This window comes from Micropterus dolomieu, linkage group LG02 (assembly GCF_021292245.1).
Source record: "Micropterus dolomieu isolate WLL.071019.BEF.003 ecotype Adirondacks linkage group LG02, ASM2129224v1, whole genome shotgun sequence".
NCBI classification, from domain to species: Eukaryota; Metazoa; Chordata; class Actinopteri; order Centrarchiformes; family Centrarchidae; genus Micropterus; species Micropterus dolomieu.
Window position 1 is genome coordinate 16,246,689 of NC_060151.1, and position 12,256 is coordinate 16,258,944.

Below are 12,256 nucleotides of genomic sequence, written 5' to 3' on the forward strand. Positions count from 1 at the left end.
GTCAACAGTTGACAGAGCAACGTTCCTCCCTCTCCTCTCTGCGCTCAGAGTCAAAACACAGTCTGAGCTCAACTCTCCCCCTCTGACACCGCAGTCCTGTAGGCAGACTTATGTAATTGCACGACCTGGAAAATTCAAACGAGCTACCGCTGAAAAGCCTCTTATTTAAAAGCCAGAATCCCTTTTATCGTGGGTTATTCTGAGATCTGTAGACCTATATGTGCAAATGGGATTTTATTGTTATTTTCTATTATTTCTTAGTTGATCTTCATAATGTTGGGACTTAATTTTTGTTTAGACATGGAACATATATGTGATTTTGGTGATGAATGAAAGGAATACATTTAGGGTGAGAGAGAGAGTTGAGGAAAGGGAAGACAACAGCTGGATTTTTAGCATGTGCACGGATAATATTGTTGCTTCCTGCTCATTTCAGCCATCAGAGCAGCAGGGAGCAGCCCCAGACACTCACAGGGAGATAATAATAAACTGACCTTGTATGACCTGACATTTAGGCCTAACTGCCGGCTGCACCAAATTTTTGTGGAAAGATTTCTACACTTGGATTTCCAGTAGCATAACAAAAGTTGCTGTTACAAGCAAGTTGATGCTAAAATACAGCAGGATGGTGGTGACTGAAGTGATGTGTGCATGATAGTTGCTAATATTTGATATGTTTTTATTATCAAATATTTTTAAGATTATTCAAGTTGAATATTTTTCGCCTAATTTCTTTAGTATTAGTCCTCACACACACACACACACACACACACACACACACACACACACACACACACACACACACACAGATAATTTCCACTGTATTCACTTTACATTAGTAACTGGAGCTTTAGTGGAAAGACGTGTTGGCCAACAGAACAGGTGCATAATAGTTATTACATACATGATTTTAATGATGTAAAGCTAATGTTACTGGCAGGAGTGGGCATCAGTCCAACTCATACACAATACATTTGGTGTGTGCTGCCTCCTGTTGGCCAAACTGCATACCAAGAAATGTTTCTTGTTATGCAGTTTGGCATAATAAGAAACTTTTGTTCTTACAGAGCACCTGGGTGATTCAATCATCTGGAGGAGAAGGAACTAACTCCTAATTAAGGTAAGCATCCACAGATTGCAAAAAAGAGGCTTTTTACATAGGCCACAGTGTGATTATACTTGCTGATAAAATGTGTAATGAGATTATGAAATTACTTTAGGTGTTTAGTTATCTTGGCAGGTTTTTCTGTGTCTGTAAATCCTTAAATGCTTTGTTAAGAGGCTAAATTCATAAATGACGGTGAACTTGGCAAACAGGTTGAAAATGCTGAAAATGTTTATCATATCTCAGAAGTCATGGGGGGGAAATGCATTACACTTTAGACATTTTGCCAGGCTGTGAAAATTGCAACTCATTTCCCTCAGGCAGTATAAACATTTTTATTCTTACTAGTAAAAGTAGAATAGTTCCTGGTAACTACAAAATAAGCACTAGTAGCTAAATAATAGGGACTAGTAAAATGGAAGTGGTTAATGATAACTTTTCAATTAGTTACTAGTAACTAATGAAGAGGTGCAGAGCCCCTAGATTTCAATGGCAAAAATGCGTTATTAATCCCTAGTAACTAATGGAATACTAAATTAAGAACTAGTATCTAATCAATTGTTACTAGTAAAATGGTTATAGTTACTAGTTACTAGTGACAAATAAGTACTTTCAGTAAATAAGCTTTTAAATAGCGACTAAGTTTTAAGGAATAAATATTATAACGGCCTGCTATAGTATTCAGGGCAGCATTTCTGTCTGTCATATTACTGTATAGTATTTCAATGTATCTGGAGATTTTATTGAATATTATCTGTGCATACTCTGATCAACAGATAACCTGATCTTCAACAGTTAAAAATTAGCACTCAGTTAAAAGTGAGACCAAAAAGCCAGTGTTAGCAATTTAGCACTGCACTTCCATAAAGTGGGGAAAGAAAGGCCAATTTAAAAAAAACAAAAATCAAAAAAGCAGGGTCAAGCTCCAAAAACACCAGATTGTACAATTCCCATAATGCAACTCAAAAGCATCTTTCGTTAGACATGATCAGGGTTATTTTTTAAGAGCCACAGAAAACATCAGTTATGATGACTAGTTATGTGGCAGTCAGATAAAATTTTGGTGTTGAAAATAAAATTGAAATTGAAAACCAAGCTGGAATTGAAAAAGAGAACAATGGTACTGAAAAATCTGCATTGGATATAAGCTGTACTGGCTCAGTCTGAAACAAGCATTGGCATTGAAAAAGGTTTCACTAACAAATAAAAGACATCAAAAATTATTTTGTTTTATTTTTATACATTTTGCATTCTGATGTGTTTTTCAATGACAATTTTTAGATCAGGTCAGTTTTTTTATGCTGTCACTTCACTTTCAACTTTCAGTGTTTTGGTGTGGAGAGGAAGGGCCTGAGGACAAGGAGAGTTATTTACATATAATGTACATATAACAAATGAGACAAATGAGTCACTCTGCCTGAACCAGCCGTCCGCTCCTATAGCCTCTGGCATCACTGAAAACCTGAGGCAACGGGTTCCACTAGCTCACCGGGAAGTCAAACAGCAGTAAGTCTTTTTCTCTCTGCCGTTGTTTTTCCTACACAGGGCTGGTTAAACTCTTATCTGATGTTATGCTGGTCTGGCAGAGGTTTGTTCTTGACTTCGTTTTGTGACTGTGAACAGCAAGAGTAATACTCTCAAAGCTGGTGTTTGAAGAAAATGGCACAATCAAATCAAATCAAAGTTATCAAGGGTGCATTTTAAGCTGTTTTATCTAAAATACATGTAGAAGTTACTCCATGCTCCCTGCTGTGTGTACAGTGTTATTATGCTGTATCCACTGTCCCCTATGGCAAAAACGTTTATCACAAATGTCACAGGAGTAGGGTTTTTCTCCCGAAAAACGTTTTATGTGTTTCTTGAGGTGGCCACTGGTGTAAAACTGTGTCCCACATGACCCACACCGGTACGGCCTCTCTCCCGTATGTGTCCTCATGTGCACAATCAGGTGCACTTTCTGGTTAAAGGTTTTCTCACAGTCTTGACATTTAAAGTCTTTCATTCCTGTGTGTAGTCTTGAATGTATCTGTAGACCACGGGGGCTGCTAAACATCTTGCCACACACATCGCAAACAAGTCGCCTGTTGTGAGCCCTTTGCAAATTATTAAGAAGCTCCTTCATAGATTCAATCCTCTTATGTGTTTTTATGTGCTTCATGAAGGAGCGGATGTACTGGAAACCCTTTCCACATATAGGACAAACACTGCGGCCCTTTTCACTTTCAGCAGATGAATCTCCATCAGGTAATACCTCTTGACCCCCCTGCTTCATGCGGCCATTTTGTCTTCGCAAAAATGTTTGTCTCTTTGCCTTCACCTGTGCTCCTTTGCTCTGCACCCACTCCTCATCACTGCCATCGCCCCCACTCTGCGCTGCAGAGCAGTCTGACGAAACAGGCTGGAATTCACAAAACACTTGTGGGTCTGACTGATCTTGCTCACTTTTCACAATTTCTGAAGAAGGCAAAACAATCTCCTGTGTTTGACCGTCACCCCCAAGTTCCTCCTGCTCCCCTTTTATCTTGAAGTCAATCTGAACATAGCAGCAGTTCCCGTCACCGTTTTCTGTATCTGCAGTGGTTTGTGAGGTGCCCGGGACCTCAGTCGTACTCAGGTTAGACTCCTCTTGTTTCAGGGGTTGTGTTGAGGTCTCCTGCAGCACTTCCTCTCCAGTCACACCTGCATTGGTAAGTGGAGCATCTGTAGCTACAAAGGAGAAGTTACTTAATAGGCTACTTTGGATTATAGCTAAAACAATTAGTGAATTAATCCATCAATTGATCAATAGAATATTATTATTATTATTATTATTTATTTTATTATTATTATTATTATATTATTATTACCCAAACCTGAAATCTGGTGCAGCTTTTGACTCCTGTCGCCGAGCCCTTCTTTCGGTCGCTGAACGACACCGGCTTCGTAGAAAACTGACGTTATGGTTTTCTCCACCTCTCCGAGGATCTCCTCTGCCGCTGCGTACAGCCGCTGGTGGACAAACATCCTAAGCTGAAACATTGTGTTGTCCTCAGTGGACAGAAATGGTGGTAAGAGATTGAATAGAAGAGGACTCAAACAGCCATGCGCAGTGTGGAGATTACAACGGAAGCAAACCTTCAGTCACGTGACGACCCCAAAGGAGATTCACTCTGCGTTTCTTTCACTGTTTGTGGAACATGTAACGTGTTTCTGGGGGTTTCTGTCCATTAATCTATGTGTTCTGTATATTTACAGGTTAGTAGAATGTCAACACCTCATCATTAATCATATTAAAGGCAAAAAACCTATTATATTGAGAATGCACATATCTTCATACTAACATTTCCAAAGAGCCTTAGCCAAAAAAAACCTGTCCACGGCCTCATGGGGGGAAAAAAATAATTGTTCTCTTTTTGGGGGGTTTAGCTAATTTATCATAAAATGTCATTTCTATCTGCTTATTTTAAATTCTGATTTTTAAAATTGTGTTTCAATTATTCTGCCTTAATATCGGTGAGGAAAATCCACATAATAGGCCTACCATATCTACACAATGTTATAGCATCTTGCTAGCTCCAGCCTTGTAATAACAGATGTATAGCCTAGTAGGCTACTAGTAGTACATCACTTGATGCTGAACATTAGATATTTAGAAAGGGTAAACAGACTACAGTAATGTGACATAACAGTATATTAAACTTTATGTGTGGAAATCTGATTTCACCATAAGAAGACATTACACAGAACAATGTACAAAAATACATACATAAAATGTGAAAAACAAGAGCTACAGAGGTGGTGCTCAAAGTGAAACTGGTTTTACGAACAGGAATTAGTTAACCGTTTTGATAAATGCCAACATATTCCAGCAGTCTAAGTCATGTAAACAGAAACCTGAAGGGATTTATGAACATACATAAATAACAAATAAAAGGCGCTCCTCCAACTGTTATTCAAAATTAATCTCACTTATAAAAATATATCACAGCTGAACATTCACATTGTCACAGATGGGTATCCAATGTTGTGTCAACACTTACGATGAGTACTGCTGCTGGGTCATCAGTTATGTCACATTTAATCTAAAGATGGACCGATACAGGTGGACAGTGATGTTCTGTCATTTGGCTTACTCTTTACTCGTTGTCTGCATCGCTCCCCTTATCCATATGTTGAGTTTTTGAGCAGGCAGACACCAAATCTCTCCCAATGTGTGGAAGTATAAAACATGTAAAGTACTTTGGCTAAAAGGGTCTGTCGAATTAAATGTAAAAAAGTTACTCCGTGGTCACACATAATACAGATAACATGTAGTGCCCTATAAGGCAATTTTCAATATAACTGAACTCGGATGTTCGGTTAATAATGAATCTCTTAAGATTGTTAATTTCAGTTAAATCTCAAGAACTGTTTGATCAGACCCAACCTCATCACTGTGTTTGAGTGTTCAGTCCAGTTGGAGTAGAACCTGTGTGACTCTCGCGTTAGTTTTGTTGCGCCTGTCAGCCCTGTACACCCACACATGGTGCAGTCAGACCGGAGTTCGTCAAAATAGCGGGCTAACAGCAGCAGTCCACAAAGTTGTATATTATATATATTAGCTAAGCAGCGGCCCTCCTTAACTGCTTGTATTATTTCACTGTGCAGTTATCAATAGCTGCTGAATAAGAGGTCAATCCCAACCCCTCTCAAACTGGCCTTGCAATTTCCCAATCAGATTGAACTCTGCAATAAGTGAAAAAAGCAGGGTCAATTCGTGAAGTCATTTAGTTTTGTTAAACTCGTTAAAACGGACAATTTAGCTGTGATTCCTAAACAGAGGTCTGATCAACGACAGCAAACGTCTCTGACCAGTTAACACCTGTGTGGGTATCCAGGGCCTTAAATGTGGGACAACTTACAACTTTATGATTCTAATTGGTTCATGAAACGTAATAACCTCAGCAAATTTCCTTGACAGTACTGCCTGGCAACTTCAATCTGCAGATAGAAAAAGGTGACTGGCTAAATCCCAATCTCCTTACTCACGGACTCTGAGGCGCGTTCACTTTCCGTTGCCTGAAGGAATTACCCACAGTTCATAGCGTTGTGACGTTAAACACAGGGTTACCAAGGCAAGCCGGCGTTAAAAAAAAAATAATCTAAACAAACATGGAAGGAACAACTAGAAGAAAAAAGAAGATTTTTTGTGTATGTCGTTTTGAACAAGTAAACTGATTATTTGAAAATGACCTCTTGTCCAAAGGTCATTTTCAAATTATCAATGTACTCGGCAAGATCGTGGATCGGCCCCTTCATTGTCTCGGCCGTGAAGTAAAAAAGGTCAGCTAAAAAGTCCCAAAGCCACAACTGTTTTCGTGTAGTAAAGGTAATATGATATGTTGAAAAGTGCGGTGCTGTCCCATTATACCGTTTTGTTCCCTTACAGCCTCTAACACTTACCAGGTGACTTCGACTAATGTGTTCAGGTTCAAGGCTTAGGCTTTAGGATGGAGATGGGATTGGGCCTAAATGTTCCCGGTGAGATGACTCAAGTACCTCAGCGTGTACTGACGCCAGTAGCTACCTGACATGTACTAAATCACAACAACAAGTTATGTTATGCTTTCGTTAAATGGCTGGCAGTAAATTTGGTACATATAAGTTGTAGATAAACTCAAGAATGGCCAACAGGTGAGTTATGCCATGCATGTAAACCTGTCTTGTCCAACTCATGCACCAGCTCCAAGATAGTCTTGTCTGGTTAATGTAATGGTTTTCACTCAGCGGCTGCCTTTTCATGAGTCTGCAGGTGCACCTTAAGATTAGGTGCAAACCTGTATCTCATACCACAAACATGGCAAGCATAGGGCCTCTCTCCTGTATGTGTGGTCCTATGTCTAGTCATCTGTCCACTTTGGCGAAAGCATTTACCACAAATATCACAAGGGTACGGTTTCTCTCCTGAATGGTATCTCATGTGTGTTTTGAGGTGACTGCTAGTGTTAAAAAGTTTTCCACACAGGCCACAATGATATGGTCTCTCCCCCGAATGACTTCTTTTATGAATTGTAAGGTTCTGGCTCTGACTAAATGCTTTCCCGCAAATGTCACAGTGATACGGTTTCTCCCCAGAGTGGGTCCTCACGTGTACAATCAGATGCTCTCTTCTGTAAAATGTTTTGCCACATTCTTGACACATGAACTCTTTTATGCCTGTGTGTATTCTTTCATGCAGCCGGAGACAACGGTTATTGGCAAAAGTCTTGCCACAAACGTCACAAAAATATGTTTTGTTGTGATAACCTTTCAGGTGTGTTACTAACTCCTCTGTGGACTGGTGCATCATCCCACAAACAGTGCAATCACTTTTGTTCTCATGGGTTTTTATGTGCTTCATCAAAGAGCCGATGTACTGAAATCCCTTGCCGCACAAATGGCAAAAACTGCGGCCCTTTTCATTTTTAACAGAACATTTGTCATGAGGCAATGCTGTCTGACACTCCTTATTAATACTGCCACTTTGTACTTGCAATATCTTTCCTGTCTGTTTCATAATTTTGGTATGTTCTCCATTGCTGTACACCAACTCCTCATCGCTGTCATTGTTGTCGTCGTCATCACTCTGAGCTGTAGAGCAGTCTGAAGAAACTGGCTGCATTTCATGTGACACTTGTGTCCCTGGCTGATCTCGCTCGCTTTTCACCATTTCGGGAGACGGAAAGAAAATCTGAGTTTGACTGTCACCCCCAAGTTCCACCTGCTCTTCTTTTATTTCGGACATCTTGAAGTCCGTCTCAACCAAGCAGTAGTTCCAGTTATTATTGTCCAGACCTGTGCTGGGTTGAGAGGGTCCTGGGACCTCAGCGCTCACACTTGAGTTAGACTCTTCTGGTGTTGAGGGTCCTGATTTCTCCGGCAGCAACAGGGCATCACACTCATCTCCATGTTCCACTGTGTTGCTAGTCAGTGAAGGCTCTTCAGCTGCAAAAGAGATAAGAGTAAAAGTTACCCAACAGCCTGCAATGTTTCCTTTTCAAGTACGTCTGAAAGATACAGACCATATGGAAAAACTGAAATTTGTATGGGGATTCTCTCCTTCTGGGGGTTTCTGCAAAGTGTTGCTAACGCTGCTTCAAAGCTGTGCTGTATTAAAATATTTCTACTACAGCTGCAGCAGTGCTTGTACGTATACGTCAACAAGCACGGCGCAACATCTATAGCTACTTCTTCAGCTACCACTAACGTATGCGCCTATATATTGAGGTTGGTCTGGCATTGCGAGACCAAAACCCTACGAAACAACACATTTAACCGGAGTCCCGAACCTGGTTTCTTTCGGAGAAGCTCTAGCTGGTGTCGCAGACTTTCAACCTCCTCTTTAGATCGACTAACTTCGGCTTCGTACAAAGCTAACTTAATGGTTTTCTCCACCTCTCCGAGGATCTCCTCTGCCGCTGTGTACAGCCGCTGATGGACAAACGACCTCAGCTGAAACATTGTGGTGTTCATGTCTCAGGAGAGAGTTACGGCACCTACACATCAACGTTAGAAGCTGGATAGCAAAGAGGATAAACTCAGCTAAATATTCACAGCCTGTGAGCCGTTAGCAGCCACAATATTACTTCCGGTTTGAATCGTTCAGAATAAAAACGCCTATTACATATAGAGATGGGGGGGAGGACATTGCAGACACATAAACGACATTAAACTAATTTAAGTAATTTAAAACAGAATTAAACTAAAACTAGGACTGTAGCACAATTCTTATCACTGGTAGTGCAAGTTAACAATAATACAACACAAACTGCTTTTTTGTTGTTGTATTTTTGCATCTAAAAGTGCAAGAGAATAATTAACGTTGGTTGAGAAGGTACTTTGAACAAGTGCATCAGAACAGTTCCTCTAACTTGTACTTTATCCTGTCTTTAAATTAAAGTGAAATGGAAACTGTTAAAACAGCAAACGAATGAATTGTGAGATCGACTCTGATAGGCACAGAAATAAATTGAATAAGAAAAAGTAAAATTGACAATACTTCACTAATATTAATTTTGCACTTCAATTTCACAATGCAATCATTGTTTAATAATTAGAATATGGCATACCAAAATGTATTTATGAATTGGTAAATGTAATCATTTTATTTACCCTATTAATTAATTAATAACATAAATAACAATGCAATTATTTGACGTATAATGTCCTGTTAAAATCAGAATCAGAATTGGGTTTATTGCCAGGTACATTTTCAAATATGAGGAATTTGCCTTGGTATGAATTGGTGCTTACAATACACATAACATAAATAGTAATATAAATATATAAAAAGTAAGGAGATCAAAACATGTTTTTATAAGTATACAAAAAATATAAAAAGATACAATAATACTATAATAAAATGCTGACAAGTATGTGCAAAAGTTGGCAACGTTGCAACACCTGTAGGCGGACTCATCCCCACCAGAGATGAGCCCAATGAGGGTGGTGTCATCCGCAAACTTCAGGAGCTTGACAGACTTGTGACTGGAGGTGCAGCTGTTGGTGTACAGGGAGAAGAGCAGAGGGGAAAGAACACAGCCCTGAGGGGAACCGGTGCTGAGAGATGTTTTCCCAGTTTAACGTGCTGCTTCCTGTCCGTCAAATGTACATATTTATCAATTGATTGTGATTAAAACACTGTTAAAGTATGATTGAGGGGCACAACCATAGCCTGTATATGAAAAGGGCACAACTACACCCTGGCACACTTCATAGTTTTGTGGTTTTATTTTGAAGGCCATGAGCTCAAGCCGGAAGTGTTCTTGCCAGCAGCCAGCAAGTTTTTGCTTCTCCAGACAACTAACTGCGGCTGCGCAGGAAGCAAAACACACACTCACACTAACCTGAAAGCGGTGCAATGTCTTTTTGTAGTTTCTTCGGTGGAGAGGTCTATAAAGACCATTTTAAAACAGGTAACTGCATGACTTTAACTTATTTTACTTTATTTCAAATGTTTGCATAACGGGTGCTGTTTAGCGACTACTTAGTAAAAGTAGATTTAATGATAACTAGCTAGCCACTGTTAGCTAACTATTCATTGTAACGCTGAATAACGTTTACGTTACACACAGATGTGGAGATCGGACTAAACGATCCGCTCCTAACCCTGTAGGCTTTAGATACTAAAAAAAACTTTTACGAGGGCTTGACACTGTACACATGGTCACAGAAAACATGGAATTACTGAGAGAATTTATTAGATAACGAAAGTAAGTTAACTTGTGTAACCTATGTTCAGGTTATGCAACAACTCTGTTACAAAACGGGATGATGTATAACTAATGAGAAGTTAAACTTACGCCTACGAAATACACCATAAAACAAATACAAATGAATCATTGTCTATAAAGATAGTTATTTAAAACATAAAATTGTATATATGAGATATTTCTATATATTTTCTGTTTGTTGGTACTAACGTGATGGCGATTTTTAAATAAGGTTTGTATTATAATAGTTTTATCTCATGTTGCACCAACCATCTTCTCCTATCCTTAACTCCTCAGGGATTTATGTTTGTTCCAAGTGTGATCACCAGCTGTTCACCAGCCGCTCCAAGTATGAGCACTCATCTCCCTGGCCAGCCTTCACAGAGACCATCCAAAAGGACAGTGTGACCAAACATGAGGAGAGACCTGGGGCATATAAGGTACAGTCGGTAGAAAGGAGATTCACTTTGTTTATTGAATCTGTCAGAGGACGCTAACACACAATGTCATACCTGTATAAATAACACAAACGTTCCAGCTGTAGGTAAAAAACTTAGGCCTATAACTCTTAATAGACTAGTAAAGGATTTGTTTAGTGCTGACTCTGTGTGATGTGGTGTTTTAGGTGCGGTGTGGGAAATGTGGAAATGGACTAGGCCATGAGTTTGTAAACGATGGGCCAGCCAAAGGGCTATCTCGCTTCTGAATATTCAGCAGCTCACTGAAGTTTATCCCTAAAGGTATGATAGTAGGATGATATCACAACACCGGTGTGCAGCCACTGTTTCTGCCCTATTACATAGGCTTTGTGTTATGTTTGCCCTAGTTATGCGCACGTACCAATATTACAGCAGATACTGTACAGAGCTAAACTGACAAAAAACACACCCAGAAAAAAACAAAATAATTCTCACATATTGCATATACATTTTTTGCATTGGCTGTAATGTACAAGCTGTGAAAAGGCTCTTCTCTCACACAGCCCCACAACTCTCCGTCTCTCCCCTCTCCACAGATGAGGTTGATGGACAGTAAAGTGAGCAGTCAGATGGAAGTGCTGCTGGACTGTTAGACTCTGTGCTGCTGAAGGTGTAGACAGTGAATGAAGTGTTCTGGGACAAAGCCCAGTCTGGGACCACCAGGGCTCTGATGATCGATGGCCTCACTGGACAGCAAGAACAGAGGACTGGTCTCAACAGCCTTTTTTATTATGCAATCACATCACACTCTATTTAGGATAACGTCACTGATAACACAGTCACTTGCTGTGTTCCAATTACCTCGGAGGTCGGAGCCGAGAATGACGTCACACCCGAGTTGACGGCATTCCAGTAACAAGTCAGAAAACATCACTCCTCCAGCTGTTGTTTTTCAACTAGCCAGGTTAGCTATTGATACGCTGGTTGATTTAAAAAAAACAACAACCCACATTGTATTTGTATTTACTCATACTAAACACTGTAGCAACACGACCACAGACAGCAGCTGGACAGCACTTTGTGTACGAACATTTATATGAGACACAAGTACACAGAAGTGCTAATAAACAGTATAAACTACAACTTTCACTAACTGTTGATACCCACGACAGCCATCTTGGATCACAAAGTCGGGGTAGTGCGGTTCTCCCGACTTCCCAAGTTGGAAATCCGACTTAAGGGGGCGTTTCTTTTGAAATTTTGAACTTTGATTTCGGAAGTTCCGACTTCCCATGTCAAATGGAACGCACCAACTGTCTTACCAGCTTTTTACATTCATTGAGATTTTAAGATTTATTTATAATTGAGATTGTCTAATGTTTATAGACCTTCAGAGTGTTACCTGTAGTTCCTCTGCGCTCTGTAAACTGTGAAAGTAAACTAATATACCAGTCTGTAATAGCTTATAAAACTGTAAGTCTAAGACTAGATGAACTTTTCCAAAGATCACTCATGATATTTTC

General features: G+C 39.8%; 3 protein-coding genes across 7 annotated transcripts; 1 reads left to right on the plus strand and 2 right to left on the minus strand.

Annotated features, from left to right (window-relative positions):
- Positions 1 to 2,309: 2,309 nt before the first annotated feature.
- On the minus strand, positions 2,310 to 4,193 carry LOC123966405 (zinc finger protein with KRAB and SCAN domains 8-like). Of its 5 annotated transcripts, none has more exons than XM_046042596.1 (2): positions 3,958 to 4,193; positions 2,310 to 3,784 (listed from the first exon to the last, which is right to left on the minus strand). In XM_046042596.1, exons 1-2 carry the CDS (start codon positions 4,121 to 4,123, stop codon positions 2,838 to 2,840), a joined length of 1,113 nt encoding a protein of 370 aa, XP_045898552.1. In that variant the 5' UTR covers positions 4,124 to 4,193; the 3' UTR covers positions 2,310 to 2,837. The 5 variants fall into 5 exon arrangements, with proteins under 5 accessions (XP_045898552.1, XP_045898541.1, XP_045898548.1 ...); XM_046042585.1 differs by having other exon boundaries at positions 2,310 to 3,805; XM_046042592.1 differs by having other exon boundaries at positions 3,952 to 4,193.
- A 574-nt stretch (positions 4,194 to 4,767) lies between these two features.
- Positions 4,768 to 8,663, minus strand: LOC123966395 (zinc finger protein 70-like). Its single transcript, XM_046042565.1, has 2 exons — positions 8,392 to 8,663; positions 4,768 to 8,047 (listed from the first exon to the last, which is right to left on the minus strand). Exons 1-2 carry the CDS (start codon positions 8,573 to 8,575, stop codon positions 6,843 to 6,845), a joined length of 1,389 nt encoding a protein of 462 aa, XP_045898521.1. The 5' UTR covers positions 8,576 to 8,663; the 3' UTR covers positions 4,768 to 6,842.
- Positions 8,664 to 9,925: 1,262 nt separating this feature from the next.
- Positions 9,926 to 11,813, plus strand: LOC123963381 (methionine-R-sulfoxide reductase B1-A-like). Its single transcript, XM_046040202.1, has 4 exons — positions 9,926 to 10,017; positions 10,612 to 10,754; positions 10,940 to 11,054; positions 11,330 to 11,813. The coding sequence occupies exons 1-4, from the start codon at positions 9,963 to 9,965 to the stop codon at positions 11,347 to 11,349; spliced, it is 333 nt and encodes a 110-aa protein (XP_045896158.1). The 5' UTR covers positions 9,926 to 9,962; the 3' UTR covers positions 11,350 to 11,813.
- The last annotated feature ends 443 nt before the right edge of the window (positions 11,814 to 12,256 follow it).

Coding starts and splice junctions, on each gene's coding strand:
- LOC123966405 (XM_046042573.1), bottom strand. CDS start 4,123: ATGTTTCAGCTTAGGATGTTTGTCCACCAGCGGCTGTACGCAGCGGCA. Junction 3,812..3,951: donor GCACCAGATTTCAGGTTTGG/GTAATAATAATA, acceptor TCTCCTTTGTAG/CTACAGATGCTCCACTTACC.
- LOC123966395 (XM_046042565.1), bottom strand. CDS start 8,575: ATGAACACCACAATGTTTCAGCTGAGGTCGTTTGTCCATCAGCGGCTG. Junction 8,048..8,391: donor GCTTCTCCGAAAGAAACCAG/GTTCGGGACTCC, acceptor TCTCTTTTGCAG/CTGAAGAGCCTTCACTGACT.